Below are 26,368 nucleotides of genomic sequence, written 5' to 3' on the forward strand. Positions count from 1 at the left end.
CTCCGTGTTATTCATGCCAACATGAAAACACACATATGGGCATCAAAAGCCAACCCCTCGTCTGTATCGTGACACCGGGGTAACACATCCAGTGGGGTATCGCCTCTTGGGGTGAAATACGGCGGACACCTCATGTGCCTCGTGGCAACTACAGTAGCCATGAAGATCCAGCAGGAACCCTGAACATGAGACAGCTAACAGGGATCTGGTGAGATAAGAAGCCCTCAGCAGATGATCCAGCAGAGGAGGTGACGGTTTGTAACCCAGCGGCTATGAAGGCGGATGAAGGCTGCAGCAGGTCCTCAGACCCCAGACCAGACTGAAGATCTGTCAAAGACCGTGTGTTTGTCGGTGTGCAGCGACATTCCCACGTTCAGGAATCAACAACCTTCCTTGCCACAACAATCGGCAGATATATCTGCATCTTAATTTTTTTACTGCCTAATATTGGTATCGGCTCCCCTAAAAATCCGTATCGGTCGGACTCTATAAGAACTAGATTTCAACGTGAAGTCAATTTTCGCAACTTTCTGGAAATTTGAGGGACTAAATCTTTAAGTTTTAAAATGTACTTTTAAAATCTTAAATGCTACTTTATAATGAGGTAAGTTTCAGACTGTCATTTTAAAAAGTAAGTCCAAAGAGAAAAGCACCAGATGTTCCGGGGACCTGGAAGGATCCGTAGTGAGGCCTCAGGGACGACGACGCGCTCATTAAAATCACTTGATGATTCCGTGTCGGGTGAAGTGATTCAGTCGTGGATGTTTTAACGCGCACTGAAGTTTCTGCTTCGTCCACATGAGTCCAAATCCAGCTGAGCGCGAGCTCGTGTGGATCCGGATTAGTCTGACCAGACAATGAACCTTCAGCAGCCGGAGGCCTCCTCGGGAAAACAAGAAACAAAAAAAAACCTTCCGGTGCGGGCGCAGGGCGGATGGATGTTACGCACGGAGCCGTGAAGGAGGACACGGCGCGGCTTCAGCCTCCAACCTCCCCACGCGCGGCGCACAAAGATCCGCGTGTCGCGTGGGGAACCTTTGTCCTGTGAATAAACAAAAAGGAAACTTGGGACAGAAAACGGACGGATGGTCTCCTCTCCGCGTCCTTGGAGCTCCGCGTGTCGCCTCCTTCTACACGCGGTGCGCGTACACATCTGTGCGCTGCCATGGTGCCAGCGAGCCGCTGCAGCGGAACCGACGGAACCCGACGTTTGGTCCGTCCGCACAAACCGAACATTTCCAGCAGCACATTTAAGACATTTCGGATCAAATCAGCTGAGTTCTTACCGCAGACAGATGGCGCGCGCGCAGACAACAATACAAAAAAAAAAGAAAAAAAAAAGGAGGGCGCAGCTGGCACTGCCACCGGATGTCCACAAATATTAATAATTAATAAGGTTTCTGAACACGTGGGCTAGATCCGCGGTCACAGTGTGGAGCAGATCCACGCGTGTCCCGTGGTGCCTAAAAGTTTCTCACACATGAAAGTTTACGGCCAGAATAAACCAGAAGAGAACTTTTTGTCCACCTGCTGCACCATCACAGCGCTGTGCACGGAGCCTGCAGGGGCGGAGCCATGACCGGCGGGGGGGAGGGGGGGCACATTACACTATCAAAATATAAATAAGGTCCCTTAAAAAAAAAAAAAAAAAAAAATCCTTGACATCACAAAAAAAGTAGTGAAAAGTTTTTTTGTAATTTTTTTTTTTTTTTTTAGAAACAGGTGCATACAACATCAATTCAAACCCAAAAGATGACACATACAGCAGAAGCATACCAAGTGAGGAACTGAAAATATCAGATTATTTAAAGTAAATCTTGTTTCCGTGTTGAATAGTCTGTGTACTGACATTATAGCGAGATAAACATGCGTACTGTGTGTGAGCGACATGGAGCAACTGACTGTGCGGTTGTCAATGACGGTAAACTTCAGCCGTCTTTAACCAAAGCACACTCACCACCTAGCGGACGTGCCGGTTCTTGCACCAGCTGTACCGCCGTCAATGAAATTTGCCAAAAAAAAAAAAAACTGATGCGGGCTGATTTCGGCATGCGGGCGAGGATGATAAACTAATGTTTTTTTTTTTTTTTAAAGGAGTACTAAGTCTGAAACACTCCAGAGTTTCAGACTTTCATCATTAATATATCAATAAAAGACTAAATATGAAAACAATGAATTCTAACAAAGACAGCTTGTTACAGGAAATGTCAATTGATAATCAATGAATACTCTATTGGTCAACATAATATTGCAAAACCATGACATTGTTCAGGCTTAAAAGATAAACAGTAGTCACATTTACTCTTTAATGCATTATTAAATGGAAATCATGACGTTTACTTAGGACGTAACAATACATTGTGAATTAGTTAAAAAAATTTGATAGAAATGTGTGACGATTCAAATCAATTAAAATGAAAAAAATGTATCGTGATGCTCTTTCCAGAACTGGAATGATTTAAATCAGCTGATTTAAATTGCTGTAAAAAGAAAAAAAAAAAAATCAGTACTTAAAACATCACTGAATATGAAATCAGTACCATTAATTAATGGTACTTGTACATGTTGTATGTGCACCTTTATGTTTTAACGTGCCAATAACGATTATAACTAATGATATTATTTGTAGAGTCTCATTTAGAAGAGTGAAAGAAACAAAAATGAAAAAAGTCAATTTAAATCAAAAGTCTATTTAAATCGAAAACATAAAAAATCAGGACTTTTTTTTTTTTTAAACCAGCCCTGGCTCTTTCACTCACACGCCAGAGACCAAGGTGAACTTGGTTTTAGGTTGGTTATTCATCAGACACAAACATCTGCCAAATAACCAACTTAAACCAACTTCACAGCGGTTCACCAGACATCTCTTTGGTTGTGCAGTGTGTCGCTTTAACAACAATAATGCACTGAATTCCAGCACAAGACAGACGATATTTTAAAGCATTAATAACATGAAATTCCAAGACGTAATCTAAATGAAGTGATAAACGTTACATTTTTTTTCCTGACCTGACCAGGATCAGCTGACAGCCAATCAGACTGCACCTTTTTAAACATGTGTCGCTGTCGAACCAATGAGCGACAAGAAAAATAAAAATAGGAATTATATTTATATAATATTTTATTTAAAAACAATCATTATTTGCTTTTATTCTTTAACTTAGTGGGGTAGCAGGATATGCTGCATTCAAAACCCTCAAAAAGATTCCCAATTCTAACTCTGGGAAAAATGCCTTGAATGCTCCATCGGGCTGGAATTTTCACTTGGAAACTCGTAAAGAAATTGAGCAATCCGACGTATCTGAGTTGACGTCACAGCCAAGGCAGCTGCGTTTGAGACAACAGTGTTAATAATGTTGAAAATGCATCTTTAAAATGAATTTTTAACAAGATGCTCCTGTTAATATATTCACATTCTATGTACAGTTAGTTAAATTAACAGCAGCACACATCAGCAAAAACATCGTTTAACCCAACAGCTAATGTTGTTTGTTTTAATTTTCCACTTGTTTTTTTTTAACCAGTGAAGCTCAGACACTTTGTTGTGTTTTTTTGTTTTGTTTGTTTACTTTTCCACTTGTTTTTAACCAGTGAAGCTCTGACACACTGTTGTGTTTTTTTTTGTTTTGTTTGTTTAATTTTCCACTTGTTTTTTTTTACTAGTGAAGCTTGGACACTTTGTTGTGTTTTTTTGTTTTGTTTGTTTAATTTTCCACTTGTTTTTTTTACTAGTGAAGCTTGGACACTTTGTTGTGTTTTTTTGTTTTGTTTGTTTAATTTTCCACTTGTTTTTAACCAGTGAAGCTCTGACACTTTGTTGTGTTTTTTTGTTTTGTTTGTTTACTTTTCCACTTGTTTTTAACCAGTGAAGCTCTGACACACTGTTGTGTTTTTTTTTTGTTTTGTTTGTTTAATTTTCCACTTGTTTTTTTTTACTAGTGAAGCTTGGACACTTTGTTGTGTTTTTTTGTTTTGTTTGTTTAATTTTCCACTTGTTTTTTTTTAACCAGTGAAGCTCAGACACTTTGTTGTGTTTTTTTGTTTTGTTTGTTTAATTTTCCACTTGTTTTTAACCAGTGAAGCTCTGACACACTGTTGTGGGCTTTTTTGTTTGTTTGTTTTAATTTTCCACTTTTCATCAATGAAGCTCGGACACTTTGCTTTTTTTGTTTGTGTTTTTTGTTTGTTTGTTTTGATTTTCCACTTTTTAATCAGTGAAGCTCAGACACTTTGTGTTTTTTTTTTGTTTGTTTTGATTTTCCACTTTTCATCAGTGAAGCTTGGACACTTTGTTTTGTTTTTTAATTTTCCACTTTTTTACCAGTGAAGCTCTGACACATTGTTGTGGGTTTTTTTTTTTGTTTGTTTGTTTTAATTTTCCACTTTTCATCAGTAAAGCTCAGACACTTTGTTGTTTTTTGTTGTTTGTGTTTGTTTTAATTTTCCACTTTTCATCAGTGAAGCTCAGACACTTTGTTGTTTTTTGTTGTTTGTGTTTGTTTTAATTTTCCACTTTTCATCAGTGAAGCTCAGACACTGTTGTTTTTTGTTGTTTGTGTTTGTTTTAATTTTCCACTTTTCATCAGTGAAGCTCAGACACTGTTGTTTTTTGTTGTTTGTGTTTGTTTTAATTTTCCACTTTTCATCAGTGAAGCTCAGACACTGTTGTTTTTTGTTGTTTGTTTTAATTTTCCACTTTTCATCAGTGAAGCTCAGACACTGTTGTTTTTTGTTGTTTGTTTTAATTTTCCACTTTTCATCAGTGAAGCTCAGACACTGTTGTTTTTTGTTGTTTGTGTTTGTTTTAATTTTCCACTTTTCATCAGTGAAGCTCAGACACTGTTGTTTTTTGTTGTTTGTGTGTTTTAATTTTCCACTTTTCATCAGTGAAGCTCAGACACTGTTGTTTTTTGTTGTTTGTGTTTGTTTTAATTTTCCACTTTTCATCAGTGAAGCTCAGACACTGTTGTTTTTTGTTGTTTGTGTTTGTTTTAATTTTCCACTTTTCATCAGTGAAGCTCAGACACTGTTGTTTTTTGTTGTTTGTGTTTGTTTTAATTTTCCACTTTTCATCAGTGAAGCTCAGACACTGTTGTTTTTTGTTGTTTGTGTTTGTTTTAATTTTCCACTTTTCATCAGTAAAGCTCAGACACTGTTGTTTTTTGTTGTTTGTGTGTTTTAATTTTCCACTTTTCATCAGTGAAGCTCAGACACTGTTTTTTTTGTGTGTGTTTGTTTTAATTTTCCACTTTTCATCAGTGAAGCTCAGACACTGTTGTTTTTTGTTGTTTGTGTTTGTTTTAATTTTCCACTTTTCATCAGTGAAGCTCAGACACTGTTTTTTTTGTGTGTGTTTGTTTTAATTTTCCACTTTTTATCAGCGAAGCTCAGACACTTTTTCTTGTCGTTGAATGAACCAAACAAAGGAGTAACTGGACTCTTTGCTGGTGCTTCATTGTCTGCATGGCGTGAGTGTGTTTGTGTGAATGGGTGAATGTGAGGTATAATTGTAATGCGCTTTGAGCATTTGATGCAGATGGAAAAGCGCTATATAAATGCAGACCATTTACAGCAGCAGAGCTCGGCGAAGGAGCTGATCCATATTTGTCTCTGAGGTAATCTCATGAACGCACCTTTTCCAGAAGTAGGGACATCAGGTAACATCGGGTCTTTCCGAGCTTCCAAGGGTTCTGAACGCAGCAATATTTCACTGAAAAAAATGATACGTTGGATCAACTTAAAAAAAATTGATGTAATTTTACAGCTAATTTTTTTAGTTTCTCACAATGTATATTTATGATTTTGTAAAGTGATTCCAGCAGATTTAAACTGGAAACCACAATTTTCCATTAGACCAATGTAAATAAGTACTTTGAATGAAGTGCGCTGTGATTCACTTTTTTCAGTGTTGATTTTAGTTAAAAATCTAATGTTCTTTTGTGTTATTTAAGATATACTTTTCACTTGCAATTTCAAGATGTTGTGTTGTTTTTCAGTTTACAGAAATAAAGGAATTGTTTTCAGTCATAATTTGTCTGCAGCGCGTTCTGTTAAAAAAAATCATGAGAAAATCTTACTGTGAGCTCAGAATCATGAATCAAATCGAATCGTGAATTGACTAGATAGTTACATCCATAATATTTACAATCTTTTCATTGTATTGACTGCATCCCTGCTTTCCTATAAAACAGCTGTTTTGCACACTATCAGAAGGTGGACAAAACTGGAAGTTTATGCACCATGTTTTTCTGGAATCACAACAAGAATCTAAGATGACGTTTAAACTGCTGAAAGTCACAAATCACTCACTCATCTTCAATCATTTACTCCAAATAATAAGGGCCACGGGAGGCTGGAGCCTATCTCAGCAGTCAAGGGGTGTGATGCAGGGTACATCCTGCACAGGACGCCAGTCTGTCACAGGGTCTCACACACAGACAAACACATACACACTCACACGCACACCTACGGACAATTTAAAGTTTCCAGTCCACCTAACGTGCGTATCTTTGGATGTAGGAGGAAGCCAGAGCACCCAGAGGGAACCCACACAGACACAGGGAGAACACATAAACTCCACACAAAAAGGCCACAGGCGGGAATCAATCCCATGACCTTCTTACTGTGAGGCAACCGTGCTAACCATTAAGCCACCATGCAGCCAAGTCACAAATCACTTTCTTTGAAATAACTTTGGCTTTAATTTATCTGGAATGCAAAAAAAAAAAGTTTTTCTAACTTGAACAATAGTAACAACTGTGAAACAGCTTTTCGGATGTCGATCAATTTCAATATTGTGCAGAACGAGCGAACAAACAAACAAACGCACACACACACATGACAGTATGATTTTGTAACCGCAATTTCTAGAAGGGCATTACATGCTTCCAGCAACAGAACAAGAAACTAAACCCGACGTCTTAGCTGCCAAGCAACCATGCAAATTATTTTACATGGAATAGGACAAGGGTTTAATTCTTCTGAAATGCACCAAAGGTTTGGAAATTTAAACAATGCTTCCGCTTCTGGATCGTATTTTTTTGGATTTCAAGAAGTATTGTGTAATCACAGAATTCCATTATGGTCCAGGTTCAATTGTAGGATATTTCAGATTTGCAGACTATGCAGAACAAAGGCCGTTGATGATTGCTGGTTAAAGTTTTATAAATAAACCTGTTGAGCCTGTTTGTGTGTTGTACTGACAGGTGTTTAAGAAGTAACGCCACACTACCTTCAATGTTTAACATACTGTTTACAGTGTGACTGTTCTGCATTTTTTTTTTTTTTTTTTTTTTTACAAATCAGGGCCCATATGCACGAAACATCCTAAGGCTAAAAATAGCTCCTAGTGATGTTATTCTAAGAAAAAACTTAAAATTTGTCAAATTCTTAGACAGTTCTTAGAATTTTCCCTTGGTAAAATGAAAGTTGTCCACAACGCACCTTATGCCTTAAGAGAGCTCTTAAGGCGCCAAACTGGTAAGAGTAGTGAGGAGGACTTTTAAGAAGCCTAAGAGAGTCTTAAACAGACAAGCTGGTGGAAAAGACAGAGAGGAAGCAGAGATATTCTCCGTATGTAGGATAACAGTGAGTCAGCAACACACTACTTGCTTGATCTACGTAATTATTTTAATTTATTGTCCTAATGTATTTATAAATTGTTTAGGTTGTTGTTATCATATACACACACATCAATATTATTATTACCAGTATTATTGATATTTTATTTTATTATTACTTCTATATTGTCATTTGATTTTTAAATGAACAATGGAAATAAGTGTTTTCACTTTCTTGTGTCATGCATGCAATTTTAACGTATTTACAATTATATTATGTACTTACATTGAACTTATTTATAAACTCACACACACTTTTAATTTGTAGATAATCGGCATGTGAATGACATATGTTCAAACATCTTGAAGCTGTGTAACAATTCACTTTGTTGTGAGCTACGTGGAATGAAAGACAGGAGAGAGCTTTTGTCTTTTTGGCACTCTGCCACTAGGAGGTGCTCTTATTTTTCAGCTAAAACAACACAGGGACACCATCAAACATGATACACTTTTCACTTATGGTGACAACATGGTGACACTTAACCAACTGAACTACAAAAACACAATAAATCAACAACACTAACATTTTTAAACTAACATGAACAACAATAGCAACATTTAAAACCCCAAAACCCAGAACTCCCACAATGCATTGCAGCACAAGAATTTACAGGTTGAAACACCTCCTGGCTCACTCTTAGGCTAACATTCCTTTGAGAGGATTTTGAAATGCTTCATGCATACAGGCCCAGGACTATAGTGCACTTAATTTCAGTGCGGAAGGTTCCCAGTTCAAACCCCACCCCTGCCACATTACTCCATGTAATGTGGAGTTGCATCAGGAAGGGCATCCAGCGTAAAACTTGTGCCAAATCAACATGCAGACCCACCTTGGATCTGCATGTGGTGACCCCGAATGAAAAACAAGAGAGCAGCTGAAGGGTCTTACTTTTAGGACTATTCCCAAATGGGCCCTGGATCATATTGGAACTGTGCTCCTGTGTAAGACTCTCAGAAGTGTGCAAAGCCACGGTCCGTAAAGAAGCATGTTGTTCATATTCCTAAAACATTTAAAGTATTTTACAAACTTAAACCCTCATCCAGACAATTATCCTAAAATAAAATTATCTGCAAAGTTGCCAGGCAGATGAGACACGTTTAGCTTCTCATTATGACACCGGAAGCACTTCCAGAAATGGCAGCCACATTCAGGAGAGAAGACAAACAAAAACACGTTGCCCCGGTTCACAAACAAACACGAAGGCAGCGTTAACATCAGCGTGATGGACTTTAAGACCTTCCATTTTAAATGTATTTTTGTTTTATGTTGGCAAATAAAGTGGTAAATATGTAAACAAACTGCTGTGTTTTAAAAGCTTTTAGTTTGTATTTAAATGTTGTACAACCCTCCTGGTAAACATTTCCACCATCCGCTCCTGCTGCCACACAGTAAGTGGATTAAAGACACTGGGACCATTCTGCGTCATAATAAAACAAACATGGTGCGTTTATGACGTAACCTCGGGAGGAAATCGTGTAAAAGTTGTCGTTTTTCGGTGACAGAATCCTGCTGAAGAGGCTCTCTGTGCGCTTTTTCCTCCTCGAACAGTAACTTATTTGGGCTGTGCGTGTGTGAGTGCGTTACCTCACTGCGTGTCCTCGGATGTCCCCTCGCCGTCTGGGCTCCTCGAGCCCAGGCTAAAATGTCGGCCTCAGCCTCTCTGGGTGAAACTGCGCACCATGCGACGAGGAAAACCAAAAGCCGCGCAAAGCAAAAGCAGCGCTTTGCAAACGCGCTTTCGGCTACCGACACATGGAGGAAGTTGGTTGAGTCTGAAGATATGGCGGATAAATGGGACGCAGGCGACAGGACTCTGCCCTCCCCCTCCTCCTCACCCCTGTCCACGCGCTCCCCTCTGGAGATGAAGACTGTGCCACAGCAAAAGCTGCGCTCATGTCAACAAGAAACTTTCAGAGGCCGATCCGCGTGCGTCAAGCGGTGCCGTGCACACAACAGCAGCAGCACGGGAGGACACTTTGCGTGACAAAAACACACTGTGCGTAAGGAGGGCGTGGATCAGCGCGGAGAGCTGTGTCACATTTGTTGTTGTTGTTGTTTGGTGTCGGCGCAGCTCGCTGGTTTTACGCACCGTTTGCGCGCTCCGGTTTTACGCACGGCTCCAGAAACTGACCCGCTCCATAAAAACAGCTGCAAGTCTCACAGACGGATCACAGACACATTCAGTTTGGGTATAATCCACGAAACCTCGTGTCAAGACCGACGACAGGTCGGGCAGTTAGCTTCCGCACGGAGATTTCAAAATAAAAGCAGCGACGAGACGTGTGTGGTGGCGGGGGAAATTTTCCACATTGTTCTTCAAGACTAATAGAAAGAGAAAATAATTTGAGTACACCACATCTGCTGATCAAAAGAGCCAACATCCATTCACTCACTCATCATCAACCGCTTAGTCCATTTAAGGCTCGAGGGGGGCAGGAGTCTGTATCCCAGCAGACATGGGGCGAGAGGTGGGCTACACCCTAGACAGGACGCCGGTCTATCACAGGGGAAGTGATATAACAGTCCACATTTTAATATTGTAAGAAGTGGGGGTGTATTGTAAACATCCTTCACAGGTCAGTAGAAAACACGGTTTTGAGGTCATGGTACTGTTACAGTCATCATACATTCTTGTCAGGTTTCCTCATGTTGATATATATATATATATATATCATACAAAGAATGGAAAAATGTAATAATATCACTTAAAATGGTCGACAGCTGTCTAGAGGATCTAGTTTCTATATACTGAGCACTGTTCTACATTTTTACATGACATTTCATGGAACCACATTAAAAACACACATTTGACCTAAATAAATAAATCAGTCAAACAGTCAGTGTTGCAGTGTTTTGTTTTGTTTTTTAATGGTCCTGCGACCTGATCTCGGATAAGCGGTTGAAGATGAGTGAGTGAGTCAGAGTTTAAATGGTCCACTCTTTGGTACATGTAACATATTGTGTAACAGTTTCATGTTTTTTCTTTCTTTTTTGCACCTCTAATACAAAACAATCAGAAACAAAAGTCAGATTTTGTGTATTTCTTGCTACAAAATTGAGTGGTAAGTAAACAGTGATGCAGTTAATAATGTATAAATAAAAAATGATTAAACCTACCAAGTACCAAAAACAAATAAATAAATACATACACAAATAATAAACCCATTCAGAATCTACCCAATAATTTAGCTTGCATCAGTCAGTGGCATATCTGAGCAGTTCCTTCAGCACCCCCCCCCCCCCCCCCCCCAGGTAAAATGTGCTTGAACCGCCTTTGCATCACAATGTGCAAAATTTTGCCTGCAGTTAATGTGGTTATGGTTCTATCTTAATATCCCCAAAGTCCTCTAATTCTGCGTTTGTGCACTTAGAAACTCATGCATTCATGTTTAGCAACATTTAGGTGTGTGCGTGTGAATATACACTCAACAAAAATATAAACGCAACACTTTTGGTTTTGCTCCCATTTTGTATGATATGAACTCAAAGATCTAAAACTTTTCCACATACACAATATCACCATTTCCCTCAAATATTGTTGACAAACCAGTCTAAATCTGTGATAGTGAGCACTTCCCCTTTGCTGAGATAATCATCCCACCTCACAGGTGTGCCATATCAAGATGCTGATTAGGCACCATGATTAGTGCACAGGTGTGCCTTAGACTGCCCACAATAAAAGGCCACTCTGAAAGGTGCAGTTTTATCACACAGCACAATGCCACAGATGTCGCAAGATTTGAGGGAGCGTGCAATTGGCATGCTGACAGCAGGAATGTCAACCAGAGCTGTTGCTCGTGTATTGAATGTTCATTTCTCTACCATAAGCCGTCTCCAAAGGCGTTTCAGAGAATTTGGCAGTACATCCAACCAGCCTCACAACCGCAGACCACGTGTAACCACACCAGCCCAGGACCTCCACATCCAGCATGTTCACCTCCAAGATCGTCTGAGACCAGCCAGTCGGACAGCTGCTGAAACAATCGGTTTGCATAACCAAAGAATTTCTGCACAAACTGTCAGAAACCGTCTCAGGGAAGCTCATCTGCATGCTCGTCATCCTCATCGGGGTCTCGACCTGACTCCAGTTCATCGTCGTAACTGACTTGAGTGGGCAAATGCTCACATTCACTGGCATTTGGCACGTTGGAGAGGTGTTCTCTTCACGGATGAATCCCGGTTCACACTGTCCAGGGCAGATGGCAGACAGCGTGTGTGGCGTTGTGTGGGTGAGCGGTTTTCTGATGTCAATGTTGTGGATCAAGTGGCCCATGGTGGTGGTGGGGTTATGGTATGGGCAGGCGTCTGTTATCGACGAAGAACACAGGTGCATTTTATTGATGGCATTTTGAATGCACAGAGATACCGTGACGAGATCCTGAGGCACATTGTTGTGCCAACAACCAAGAACATCACCTCATGTTGCAGCAGGATAATGCACGGCCCCATGTTGCAAGGATCTGTACACAATTCTTGGAAGCTGAAAATGTCCCAGTTCTTGCATGGCCGGCATACTCACCGGACATGTCACCCATTGAGCATGTTTGGGATGCTCTGGACCGGCGTATACGACAGCGTGTACCAGTTCCTGCCAATATCCAGCAACTTCGCACAGCCATTGAAGAGGAGTGGACCAACATTCCACAGGCCACAATTGACAACCTGATCAACTCTATGCGAAGGAGATGTGTTGCACTGCATGAGGCAAATGGTGGTCACATCAGATACTGACTGGTATCCCCCCCCAATAAAACAAAACTGCACCTTTCAGAGTGGCCTTTTATTGTGGGCAGTCTAAGGCACACCTGTGCACTAATCATGGTGTCTAATCAGCATCTTGATATGGCACACCTGTGAGGTGGGATGGATTATCTCAGCAAAGGAGAAGTGCTCACTATCACAGATTTAGACTGGTTTGTGAACAATATTTGAGGGAAATGGTGATATTGTGTATGTGGAAAAAGTGTTAGATCTTTGAGTTCATCTTATACAAAATGGGAGCAAAACCAAGTGTTGCGTTTATATTTTTGTATATATATATATATATACACACACACACACACACACACACACACACACACACACACACACACACACACACACACACACACACACACACACACACACACACACACACACACACACACACACGCACAGATAATTAAGTTGTTTGTGTGACACGCCCACAGACTGTCTGCTTTCAGTTTCATTTCAGTCAAATCAAATGCATCTTCCAGCAGGAATCAGGCAAAACAAAGTATGGTTCAAAGTTTTGTGGGAGGTTTTTTTTTTTGTATTTTTGTGTGTGGTTCTGCACAGTTTTCTGTCATCAACAGGAACTGTTCTTATAGAATAAAGTTATCAGTTTGTGGATTGAATCCACTTTCAGACCGGGTTCTGTGGTTCTGCTGGTTTGTTTTATTGCGTCGTGTTTCCGGTGGCGCACGAGCTCAGTATGTCAAACTGACACAGTGAAAACAGACACGGTTCGTACTGACGACACAGTGTCGTCACGGGGGCGTGGTCACACGACCCTCCTTTAAGGACACCGAGAGGACCGAGGCCGTAAACTCAGTAACCCCAACAGGATCTAGATCCAGATCCGGGCCCAGCTGGAACCACTTGATTTCCATATAACGACAGAATACAGTAATAAGAGAGCAGGGAACACACACACACACACACACACACGAAAAACATTTCAATGTGGGACACACGTTTTGCTGCATTTTAATAACTCATAACAAATGAATTATGTTTGAGTCATAACATAACATATAGGAAAGATATTATTATTATTATGTCATAGACACGGTCATAATGTAATCATGTGGGATTATTAATTTGTAATCATGATTTAATAAAATGTTAAAAAAAATTGTGAATGGGAAGGAGATTGTCACTTATTACGTAATAACATGGTAATCAGTAAATTATGTTTTTGTAATGCATTAATGTGGGAATGGGATAATGGGAGAATAGCATTATTATGTCAGTGTCATAACTTAATAACATGGTAATGAGATAATTATGTTGTGATCATGACTTGGTATCATGGGGAAATATCATGACTTAATAATGTCTTAATAATGAGATGATTATGTCACATCATGTCTTAATAACATGGTAATAAGAACATAATGTTGTGCGATGATGACTTGGTAGTGTGGGGAAACAAGATTAATGAGTCATTAACATGGTAATAAGACAGGTATGTTGTCATCATGACTTAATATTGTTGGAATAAGGTAGTGGAGAAATAAGATTGTTATGTTGGAATCATGACTTAATAAAATGGTAATAAGATAATTATGTTGTGGTCATGATTATTTGGTAACTTGGGGAAATAAGGTTATGTTGGAGTCATGACTTAATAACATGACAATGAGATAATGTCATGGTCATGACTTATTAACATGGTAATGAGATAATTATGTCATGACTTAATAACATGGTAATAAGATTATTATGTTGTATCATGACTTGATAACATAATGAGATAATTATGTCACCTCGTGATTTAAAACAAGGTAATAATTGTCAAGTCATGACTTAATAACATGGTAATAAAATAATCTTGTGTTGAGACGTAATAACATGGCAATAAGATCACAATGTTGTGGTCATGATGACTTGGTAATGTGGTAAAATAAGATTATGTTGGAGTCATGACTTAACATAGTAATAAGATTATGTTGTGGTCAGGATGACTTAACATGGTAATGAGAGAATTATGTTGTCTCATGAGAAGTTAGCATGGTAATAACATCATGTTGTGGTCATGATGAGTTAATAACATGGTAATAAGATAATGTGGTGATGATGGGATAATAACATTTAATAAGATATTTGATTCGTGTCATGACTTAATAATATGGTAATGAGATCTCTGTTGTGATGACTTAACAAGATAATTATGTTGTGGTCATGACTTAATATGAATTCACAGTTGTTAATTTTATGTTTTTGATTGGTAACACAGAAATAAGAACTATGCTGTGGTCATGATTCAGTAACATGTTGGAATCAGAATTTATGTATTTTAATATTAAGGATGAGAATGTGACAATTACGTTTTTCTACTTTTATAATAAAACATGGGACGATTAACCCGGATGTTAAAAAGTTTTTGAACTTCAGATGATAAAAATCTAAAACACATTTTGAGGGTGTGTCTGCGCTGTGATGACCGTCGACCTCAGTTGGATTTATTATGAAGGTATTGTTGTGGATTTTGCATAATCTGTGTGTGTATAATGTCCTCTGTTGTGATGAGAACAGTGTGAAGAATGTGTGTGAGCAGGTTTGGAGGAGCCGCGTGGTATTTAGGCCAGTGCATATAGACGTGGTTATTAAATGTTAATGTACTGCTGGCAGAAAGTAGGTTAGTGCAGCAGCACTACAGCCGGTTGTTTTCATACATGTCGGCCTGCAGGCGACTGTGTGCATTTCTATACTGTGGAATAATTCAGCTTCATCCGTTTGAAGTCAAATCTAGGTCATGGGCCAGGATTTCTAGTTAAAGGACAATTCCACCCATTTTAACAGCAGATCTGTGCCATTTGTCAGCTTGAACCAGAACCATTTCAAAGAGAAGCTGCAGTACTCCAGCATGTGAAATATCATTACTCTGTTACAGCTGAGCTGAATTTGTATTTAACAGTTTGTCTTCAACATAAACTAGAAGATGCACTCAGAGTGCATAACTACCAGGGCAACAATAAAATGGAGGGTCACAACTCTGGCTTTCATCCCTTGCCAACCTTTATGATGTCATCGGACAGAAAGGTAAATATGAGATCAAAGGAAAAAAATGTTAAGAAACCGAAGAAATAAAAGAGAAATGATCAATTTTTTTTTGTTCAACTCTTCCTTGACGCAAATTATGTCTCTCAAACATTTTGTCACATGACTTATTGAAGTCAGTTTGGAGAAAGAATCCGAGTGTAATACTTACGTCAGAGCTCAAAGGACAGCTGAATCTTGCCAACGTTAGCATGCAAAGAGAAATCCTAAAAGCTAATGCAGACATGTGAGCTGCATTATAAATACTATTATGGAAATAAACTTGCCAATTCATTATAACATGCTAACACTTGAGGGATAAAGATGGGGGTGGTGGTGGTGATTTTAGCACTAATGCTACAGTCACATTAGCTACAACGGCGACATACAGTTGGCTTTGTAGATTGATGGGCGTTCCTGGGTGTGCCCGCTAATGTCTCCATAGGATCTCTTGTAAATAACTTCAGAGGTGTTATTTGTTTACAAAAACAAAATTTTTAGATTTAGAAGTGTTTCTCACCAGCATTTCAAAAATATGAGAAGCATGTTAGATTTATACAGCAATAAGCTGTTTTGGAGCATTTTCCACCATCTTGGAATAGTTTACTCGATTAAGCTGCCAGCTGATATCACGCTGCCTCTTCACTCAGGCTAGCAGTACCCGTGTCGCATCGCTGAGTATTGACTTCTGGTCTATTTAGGCCCCGCCTAGCTGGCGGCAGAGCGACTGTTGTCTCTTGCCACCTGCCATGATTGAAATTAATGGCAAGTAACCACTTTGCCTCAGTTGCTTGTAGCTAACGTGACCGCACCTTGATGCTAGCTAGCATCATAACTGTTCGTAGTCATACTCTGCAGGATGGACCCATTTACAAATCCACATTGTTGAGTAAAAGGATACTGGTGTAAATAGATTAAAATAAAGAATTCACCATTTTTTAACATTTAAACAAGACCCTCTCAGCATAACAATGTGCACAGTGGCAATAAAAACTACTGGGACATATTTTTTGTTTCAAGTTACATGACAAAAACAGGGTAGTTTGAATATGCCAGCTTCCAAATATAACATCTAGAGCATGCTAACAATAGCGCTTGTGGTTGGCTACATGCTAGCATGTAACCAACCGCAAGTGCGCGCCTGCAGGCCTAAACCAATGAGTAAATTGTATTTAGCTTTTAAAGCGACTCCACCTTATGGGTGATTCTTAGACTACGGGCACTTATGTCCTCTGATCATATTGTATGAAAAACAGAAAAAAGGGGAAATTTCACACTTTTAGTTATCTTTACAATGAAAGTGTGTTAAGAAATTTGTTCTAGTAGTCTATGATGACTTTTTCACCTTTTTTCAGCATCATTATATGCAAATATTGCCATTTTGTGCTTGTCCCACACCCAGACTTTTGATCTTCAATGATAAAAATGAATGCTTAGAAAAAAAAACCCGTTTTTTCTAATGTTTTAAAATATCTCAATAAAATATCAGTAAAATAATCAAAACATAATTGGGGTATTCAATGTCATACAACTGTTGTGATTTTTTTTTTTTTTAAACAAAATGTAGTTGTCCCACACTATTGCCGTAATTTCCACCACAACACTGTAATGTCCCTTTAAACAGTTTGTATGAAAGATTGTTTGGGTAGTTTCTATGGAGATAAACAGTGACATCAGAGCACATGTATATAGCTCCAAATCACAACAAACAGTTGCCCCAAGGCGCTTTATATTGTAAGACAATGGTGTGGTGGAAATTACATTTACAAGGCCAATAGTGCCCGTAGTTAAAGAATCACCCTTATGTTTTCAAGAAAAGCACCCTCCCCACCAAAAAAACCCCACACATGTCCACGTGTCTCCGTGGTGTCGGGATGTATGCTAATAATTAATAACATCAGAACATGAGGCGTATCTTTTTTATTGGGTTGTTCACATATTGTCAGTCACATAAAAGCATTTATGTCATAATAACACAAGGTCACATTGGATTCCATATCAATCAAACACCAACAATGAGAGCTGTGAAGAAGAGTCACGTTGCCATGGTAATTCTATTAGTCTATAAACCAAGATCCGTCTGTGTTGGCAGGAACATTTAACAGATAAACAGCAGCCAATCAACAGAACAAATCTGCCAGAAATGAAAAACTGGACTCCCCCCCTCACTCATTTGTGTGGTGCGTTCACACCAAGGGAGTTTGGAACGCTTCCCTTCCTTCAGTTCAGGTCATCCATCTTATTCAAGAGAAAACAATTCCACACTTGTAGTCGCGGAAACTTAAAATGGGTTTTATGAGTTTTCAAGCACGTTTTCGTCACAGTCAGAATTTAAGTCTGGGTTGACCTTCGCTGACGAAAACCAGACAGCCTTTAGACACAGCGAATGTAATTTTCAACTTAGTGACAAACGTCAAACGCCTTCAGCTGCTAATGTGACCATCGTTACAACCTCAGACAGACTCTGAACTCATGTCCACTTTTTTTTTTTAAATGGGTGGGATAGCATTTTATGCACGTTCCATTTATCCTTTACATTGGTGTGCATATTAAGCAAAGCACCCACTAGAGGGCACTGCAGACCCTCTTGAAAGTTTCAAACGTCAAACATGATAGCGGAAGCTGTAATAAATTTTGTACCATAAAACACATGCAGCGGTCAAGACGGCATAGTTCACAAGATTATATGCTAGCCTCAAGCGTCTAGCCTCTTTAACTCCACCCACTAAAACAAGGGCTGGATCTGATCACATCTGTTGATTTTGAAGTCTGAGCACCATCATCAGCTCGTATGTTGCTGTCGCATATTATATATAAACTATTGTAAAAACTAAATAAATATATATATTAAAAAAAAAAATCCCACCATACTTAACAGTCTTCATTGCGTTCTTTTGCTTAGGGTCATATTTGAGCTTGAACTTTGGTTACATCCCCCAATTTCCAGTGGTATGACTACATTTCATCCAAAACGGACCCAAATACGGGCAAAATGAATGCAAAGTGCCTGAACCAAACGGGTTAAACACCAAAAATGTTGAATATGGGGCTAGTATTCAACGTTGAGGATAAGTATTATCTCGTCACCGTCTCTCTGATTCTTGCTGGCGAAACTGGTGTCAGTCGTTCAGACGGTAACTGTTTCCTGACTTCTTCACAGTGTTTTGTGATCAAACTTTTCATGTGTCATTTCACAAATTTCCAGCCGCTCGACCCAACTGTCCTGTTACGAGCTCAAACCGCCACCACAGCTACGAAGAAGACTGAAGGAAAAGATACAACACAATTTGGTCTTTCTAAAAAGTAGCTGTATATTGATTTAGATTATTTTTGGCTGCAGCAAAGTGGATTTAGAGAGGACGGGGCGGGAGGGAGGGAAGAAAGGACGGCTTGGGCTCGACGGGGGAGGGGACGGGGAGGCGTAGTTGTGGTGGCGGCTAGTAGCCTCGTCATGTCAACCGCCATCAGGAGGCTGATAACGGGTCAAACTGATCCCATGTGGACATCTTTGGAAATAGAAGACTGAAAATGCACGACGGTGTTAATGATGATGAATACTTTGATGATCAGTAAAGTGAGTTTAAAGCAAAGACGCCATTGTTTGATGCTTTCAGTTTGAACAAGTTCAATATTTTTTACAAATTAACTGAGATAAATATTTATACACAGCTCTACAGCCTTACGACATAGGAACTGACCTTTTGTTGGTGTGTGGTTCAATACTCGACTTGTAGGTTTCTTCCATACAGCTACTGAAAGAAACTGAAACAAATGACATTTTTGTTTTGTTATTATCGAACAAATGCCAGGGCTCCAAAACCTCAAAGAACTCTTTAAAGGTTAAATGCTAAATTTGTTTGTTTCAATTGTAAACACTAGATACAGGTGAGCCGTGTGAACTCACAAGTTGGGGTCCACAAAAATCGGACCACGAGTTAATGAAGTTGATAAAACAAATATACAGTGTTTTATACAGTAGTCTAAATTTTCGGGGTCCACAAATAGACCACGAGTAAAGCTGAACCACGACTTACACACGTGTGAGTTAACTGGGTTCACTTGTACTTCAGAAGTGGAATACATTGTGTGATAATAAAATTAAAACTGAACACAGACACAAAACCCACCAAAGACTTCAATCCAAAAATGTTATGGTGGAAAAGTGGACCGACTACAGTACGGCTGCACACCAGCAGGCTGGAACGGGCCAGATTTCATCAAAAGGGGTCGAGTGGAAAGGGACTGAGATCACCATGGCAACGAGGACCTCCAGAGAGGAATGTAGGAGGGAGTTTTTGGTTGAAGTGGAGGCGGGGGGGGGGGCACACTTCATGTTAGAGGTTTTTTTTTTTGAGAGATTCTCACGGCGGCGGTCCAGAGAGTCAATGCTCAGCACACACACCATCACAGATAATAACAGTTACATAAGAAGCTGTGTGGATGCTGAGATGATGATATCAAGGCCCACAGGCCAAAATAAACAACAAAATTAATTTTACACAATGAGACCAACAAAATAAATAACTAGAAATGTAACCAGCACCGGGGGGAACCCCTGAGTGGTTAAGGATTGCACATGTCAGAGATGAGATTCCTCAAGAACAAAAACTCAGCAAACGCACAAACTAAATTCCTTCATTACACATAGTCACAATGTTTAAACAACATTTTACACAGCGAGCTAAACTGTGAGCGCATCCGAGATGAAATCGAGCTCCATTTGAGCCTCGTGAATATTTAAATTATGACCAACATCTACATTATGTCCCAAAGTTACAAATAAAAACAGAACTGATTTCTGAGCTTCAAAGTGCAGCAGCCCGAGTTCCCGTCAGTCTGCAGACTGTGTCCGGGTTCCCGTTGGGGATTTACTGGATCTGAGTTAAGAGGAAAGTTGAGGGGCAGGAATGATGAGGTGTGACATCATACAGTCCTGGAAGAGAAAACAACAGAGCGTCAGCAGTGTCAGGTTTATTTTTGTGTACATAGAAATTGTTTTAGATCTTTGAGTTCAGCTCATAAAAAATGGGAGCAAAAACAAAAGTGTTGCATTTATATTTTTGTTCATTGTAAATGCAGTGTTTCTTTTGATGCCTTTTAAACAGTCATCATACAATCCTTCTTGTGTAGGGGTTTTCAAAGTGTGGGAGAGTGAGGCCCCACCACGACACACATTTTCAACATCGTGTGTTTTTCATTCTTTTACACATGTTAAATATATTTATGTGTTTTTAAGGAACTGTCTATGCATTTACACACCTTACAGCCTTTGTAAACATTTTTAAAGAACTTTCCATTCTTTCACACATTTTACACCCTTTTCAAACATGTTTTTAAAAACTTCAATTTTTACCTTTTGTCATATTTTAAACATCTTTGACATTTAAAATTCTCTGTGTTTTTAAAAACCTTTGGCATAACAAACATTTTAACATAAATGCTAATTAAACTTATACATATTTAGTTTCACATCTTGTTTATTTTTTGTGCCCCCCTGAATAACTCTGGCGCCCCCTGGGGGACACGCCTCACAGTTTGAAAACCACTGTTCTAGTGTATTTTTTATTTTATTTTTTAAGTCCTCTTATGTGTCTTGACCCCCCACGTTTGGAAGCACTGGATGAAGCTGGTCAAAGTGGAACAGTCACATTCCTCTTCAACCTGCCAAAAAACCTCCAGTGCCTCAGAACAGCATCACTCACTGTAACGACAATCTATTTCTAAAAACAGACTCTCCAAGCATGATATTTAACAAGGCTGAGTTTTGAGATAACCCAAAACAAACACACAAACGATGTTCTAAATGCTCAGAAATGACAGAAATGTACAAACATGGGACAGATAGGAGAAACATTTCATCACCGCACTGAGCGAGGTCTCGGAGCATGAACATAAACGGTGGTCAGAGATAACAACGCAACATTCTCTGCTATGACCGGAATGAGTGGCAGGATCACCGAGGTCGGAATGCTGCATTTACATGCAGATTGAAGAAAAAACAAACAAAAAAAACAATACAACAACAACATTTAAAGTAGAATCAATTTGCAGCAGCAATGTTAGCAGACGTCAAACATAGAATATTGTTTAACAGGAAATAAAATGTGGATTTAGTTTGCATGCTTCATATGCTTGTTTGGTGCATCTGTACAAAAAACAGCTGAGAATAAATCAATATCGTCACTGCAGAAAGTGAAACATTTTAAACTTTTGTCTTACATGCATGTAGGACAAATGTTGATCTGACAGCGGTGCTGGACTATTTCTTTTTGTCATCGAACCAACAAATATTTAGTACCACTAGATGTCGCTCTAAAGCACCAGCATCCCCAAGACCACTCCCAATTCTGGTCCAGGCCCATTTAGCCTCTAAATGTGGTTTCTTGTGGAAAGAATTTCTGGAAAGTCACTACTCTCTGCCTTCTTGCGCACACAGCAGCATGTGATCTGTCACTACTAGCTCCGTATGAACATCATGAGAGACGACGGTTTTGCAGGGTAGAACTCGCATGCATTTAACGTAAACACGCTGACAGTCTATGAAAAGGAGGAACAGAAAAGCTCAGTTTACACCCACATTCTCTGCAGAAGACACCTTTACGGCACTAAATCTTTACATCAAAAATATTTTTAAAATATAGTCAATGGCGCCTTTAACTCTCTGAACAGTTCTGGAACCTGAAGCTGTCTCTGAATTTATCCAGGAAGGTTGATTTTCAACAAAGTGGTTCTCAGCGATTTGGCTATTGGATTAGGACGGGCCACCGACACCAACTGAAGCTTCACTTCCACAGAGGAGTGTAAGAGCTTGCTGGTGGGTGGGTCACTTATCATTTTGAGGGTTGCCATGACAAACTCACTTCGTTTACTCCCAGAAGTAACGTAGATACCAGATAGTCTCATTCTTCAGCTGAGGACCAAAAAGTGGGTTAGCCTGAGCCAGAATGGCTATCAACCAACTGCAGACAGAGAAAGAGAGAGAAGGTAAATGCTATAAAATATTCTTCTTATTGATGGCAAAACTGATTTTAGTTCTTATCCAAAAGCAGCAGCATCCTGGTGCAGATTAGCAGACCAGAGTTTTTCTGAGGCTCTGCAATTGAACTTGTGTCATCACCTGTGACCGTCTCCAGGATTGCGTGAATAAATTAAAAATGGAGTTTATTATAATAGTGTACAATCGCCAACCACTTTATTAGGTACACCTGTATAATTGCTCACTAACACAAATAGCTAATCAGCCGATCACGCGGCAGTAACTCAATGCAATTAGGCATCTAGATGGGTCCAAGACGACTTGCTGAATTTCAAACAGAGCATCAGAATGGGGAAAAAAGGGGATTTAAGCGACTTTGAACGTGGCATGGTTGTTGGTGCCATACGGGCTGGTCCGAGTATGTCAGAAACTGCTGATCTACTGGGATTTTCATGCACAACCATCTCTAGGGTTTACAGAGGACAGTCCAAAAATAAGATATCCAGTAAGCGGCAGTTATGTTGCCAAAAATGCCTGGTTGATGTCCGAGGAGAATACTAAGGTGATCGCCAGCAGCTAGAACTGAGCTTCACTAATAGACCCAGAATTTAGATGAAGTGAGGCAGAGACCTGTTCCATTGCTAATAACATGAGTTAAAGGGATAGACGCATAGTTCCAGACTATGCTAGTATGCTAGCCATACAAGAGGGAGAACAGATTAAGTCTGGACTTCAATGTCTCTCATCTGTTTTATCGCCACAGGGAGATCATGCCACAAAACAGGTGCATGATAAGAGAAGACGTTTGATTCACCCTAGGGACACAAAGTCGTGAATCTTTGTCCCTGTGTATCAGTGGCTGATACACAGGGTGTAATTAGGTCAGATAAGTAGGGAGGTGCGAGTCCGTGAATTATTTTGTAGCTTAGTAACAGAACCTTAAAATCTGACCTCACAGATACAGGAAGCCAGTGAAGAGACACCAAAAATCAGTGTAGTCAAACTTTCTGCTTCTTGTCAAAACTCTGGCAGCAGAGTTTCGCAGTTCTGAAGGCAAAAGTGGGTCCAACCCAGTACTAGCAAGGTGTACCTAATAAAGAGGCCGGTGAGTGTATATAGTGCATAAAATGTGGTGAAAAGGCCTGATCTAGCCTGGAGGAGATACCATTATGTTTAGCTTTAGTATAAGAAATGAACAAACTGGACGAGAAATGTAATTATTGCAGTTGATGCACATAAATGGGAGGAGCTAAGTCAATTAAAAATAATTCACTCGATGAGCCAAGTTGACTAAAAAGGACTGAACACAAAAAGGGCCTCTGAAACGACTGACCCAGCAGACGTGAATGAAATCCATTTCTTGTTTTCAGATTGTGATCTTTCTGTGGGGTTTGGGTCCCCCTGGTGGCGACATGCTCAGTTCACTGGGAGAACAGTGGCGTTACGCTATATTTTCCCATCAGTCTTGTTCATTTTAAAATACACAGATGAAGGGGGGGGATGATTACTAAGTTTTCCTAAAAAAAGCTTCTCAGTCCTTAAGTTATTTTTTTTTTTAATATTTTATAGTATGATCTATAAATTTTTTTTTTGTCTTTGCTGGTGTCAGAACAAGTCCACTGGATCGAGACACATTCAAAATGAATTATAGTTATGTGCAGGCACAGGAAGATCACTGGATTTATGCTGCAATACGACACTTTGCTTTTACTTAAAGATAAACTTCAGTGCTTAGCTCAGTGAGTCTGCATTAATAAAAAGATGGGTTTACCCAACAGTGACAAACTGTGGCTGGGTGGAAGGAGGGAAAGAACGCATGCATCAAAACTGAAAGAACTGTTCATGGAGATGTGCAATACCATGGAACACCATGTGATGGAGTAATCATATAGTTAAAATCTTAATTCACCCATCGCTTAGTTATGGTTTTCTGCACAGTGTGCTGAGAATCTGTGCAAAACAGATTTGTTTTACTTTATCACAGTGTAAACAGAATCAGTTCAACAGGACTATGGCACCAAAGTCCCACCACAGAAGAAGAAGCAGAACCGTTTTTACTCACAACAGGTAGCAGCAGATGGCTGTGAGGATCAGACTGGTGACAATCACACTGTTAAAAACAAAGTAAATGAAGTGAGTAACGCTACGTGAGCACGTCGAGCAGAAACTTATCACTGCATCTTAATATACAGCTGCCTGAATGTGTGTTTTCTTAATCTGGATCTGAATCCAGACCAAGACGTGTCAAATGACTCACTAGCAGAGAAGATGTTTGAAGCAATTAAAAAAAGGGTTATGAAACCAGACTCACAGTATCTCAGTGTATAAATCAACATTTCAAAATGCTTCATTTTGAGAGAGCCTCGTGTTTCACATCCTTTGTAAATGCATTACAAAGAAGAAGCATATTCTAATTATTTATCAATGTAAAAATTCAATAAAAATCCTCTGCAGAAAGCCCCTCTTTCTCCAAATAAGTGACAACTATTAGGAAAAGTACCTCCTTTAGATTTGGCTGAGGTATTACCATGATACAAAGGGGTTTTTTGGGACATGACATGGAAGCAATTTCAGTCATCTCTCCTCAAGCAGACATATTTTTTGTTTTTGTTGCTGTGGAATCCCAATGGCATCATCAGGATTCCCCGAAGATCCTCAAGGTTAAATGTGAAATCAGGATCATCGTAAAAAAAAAGTGCAATCTTCCATCACAAGTGCCAACACACAGATTCAAATTAAAATGAGATAACAGCAAACATTTAGAGGTAGTTCCAAATAACTCAAACCTCTCCAGATATCTTTCCTACAAAATCTCTTGGTGTTCTGCACAAGATTGCTGTAGTTTTTATGATTCTGAATTTGGCTGCCACTTCCAAATGTGTGCTGCACAAGTTTGGATTCTAAACAAGTCTAACCTGCTTAACGTCGCTGCAAAATCACATTCTCTGAAACGGACCAAGGTCAGTGTTCAGGTTTAATAACTGTCAGAAGTCATCTTTATCCAACCATTTGAATATGGCACAGCTTCCAAAAACGCCACTTCATTTTATGCACTTCTGGAAGTCTGAGACGAGACTGGAATTCTGATATTGTACACATACATCTGCAAAAACCTGCATATGCGCATTTTCCCTACAAAGAGGAGAAAATACTTGGCAAATATTTCAAAAAGCCATTAATTAGAAATTAATCATAACGCTCAAACATAAACTAAAAATATGAGCATACAAAGCCATTTATGGATGCAGAGGCCTTGAACAGCTAAAGATGCTTCTGTAGCAACATATTAGACATATATGAACATCTACAGTCAGCCGGGAGTCCATTAAAGGGCGTTTTTATTTTTGTCCTGTGAGTTAACACAGAAGAAAAAAATAATAATAATAACGGGTTTAAAGGGGAAAAACCCATCGCCGATCATTAAGAGTTAATTAACGGATCTCAGCCACCTACCCCCGGTTTGGTCCTTTGGGCACCAAAAACGGTCCCACGACCCCCACCAGCGCCCATAATGTAGTGAAGCAAATCATCGGCAGGGCCAAAGAGTGAGACACCATGATTTCAGCCGCACACAACCGCAAATATATTAATTCAGGACGAATTCTATCCGTGAAAAATAAAACGCATCAATGGCTGCTGAGCCAGCCCGTCACTTCCGCACTGCTCCCGCCCAACACAGCCTATCTGCCATTTCATTGGTCCGTATCCATCATATAGCGCTATCTGATTGGCTCAGCCAGCTGTCTTTCATTATTACAGACTGGCTGATGAGGAACGAAACCCAAACAATGAAACTCGTTTAATCGATATTTTAATCATAAAAATAATGAATTAACTAAAAAATATTGCTATAAATATTATAATACACGTTCCCTCAGCAAATCACTAAAGTTAGATTATGTTAAAATTCAGTGCAATAACTTTCAACTCAGCAAGTCAATGAAGTTATTTTATAATTCAGTATATTAACTTTCCATCAATGGATCA

At 39.4% G+C, this 26,368-nt stretch overlaps 2 protein-coding genes across 3 annotated transcripts in view; both read right to left on the minus strand.

Annotated features, from left to right (window-relative positions):
- The window catches only part of LOC117526021 (CREB3 regulatory factor-like), a 50,108-nt gene extending 40,677 nt beyond the window's left edge, over window positions 1-9,431 (minus strand). Inside the window, exons 1-2 of one of the 2 annotated variants that reach the window (XM_034188011.1) lie at window positions 9,205-9,431; window positions 5,634-5,710 (exon numbers count right to left, since the gene is read on the minus strand). The gene's annotated coding sequence lies outside the window, so the exon portion shown is untranslated. The remainder of the gene's footprint in view (window positions 1-5,633; window positions 5,711-9,204) is intronic. The other variant, XM_034188010.1, reaches the window with a different exon arrangement.
- Window positions 9,432-20,167: 10,736 nt separating this feature from the next.
- On the minus strand, window positions 20,168-26,048 carry atpv0e2 (ATPase H+ transporting V0 subunit e2). The gene is made up of 4 exons (XM_034188617.1): window positions 25,835-26,048; window positions 24,444-24,491; window positions 22,266-22,364; window positions 20,168-20,338 (listed from the first exon to the last, which is right to left on the minus strand). Exons 1-3 carry the CDS (start codon window positions 25,936-25,938, stop codon window positions 22,271-22,273), a joined length of 246 nt encoding a protein of 81 aa, XP_034044508.1. The 5' UTR covers window positions 25,939-26,048; the 3' UTR covers window positions 20,168-20,338; window positions 22,266-22,270.
- Window positions 26,049-26,368: the final 320 nt, after the last annotated feature.

The sequence above is a fragment of the Thalassophryne amazonica genome, chromosome 15 (genome assembly GCF_902500255.1).
Source record: "Thalassophryne amazonica chromosome 15, fThaAma1.1, whole genome shotgun sequence".
Classification (NCBI taxonomy): Eukaryota; Metazoa; Chordata; class Actinopteri; order Batrachoidiformes; family Batrachoididae; genus Thalassophryne; species Thalassophryne amazonica.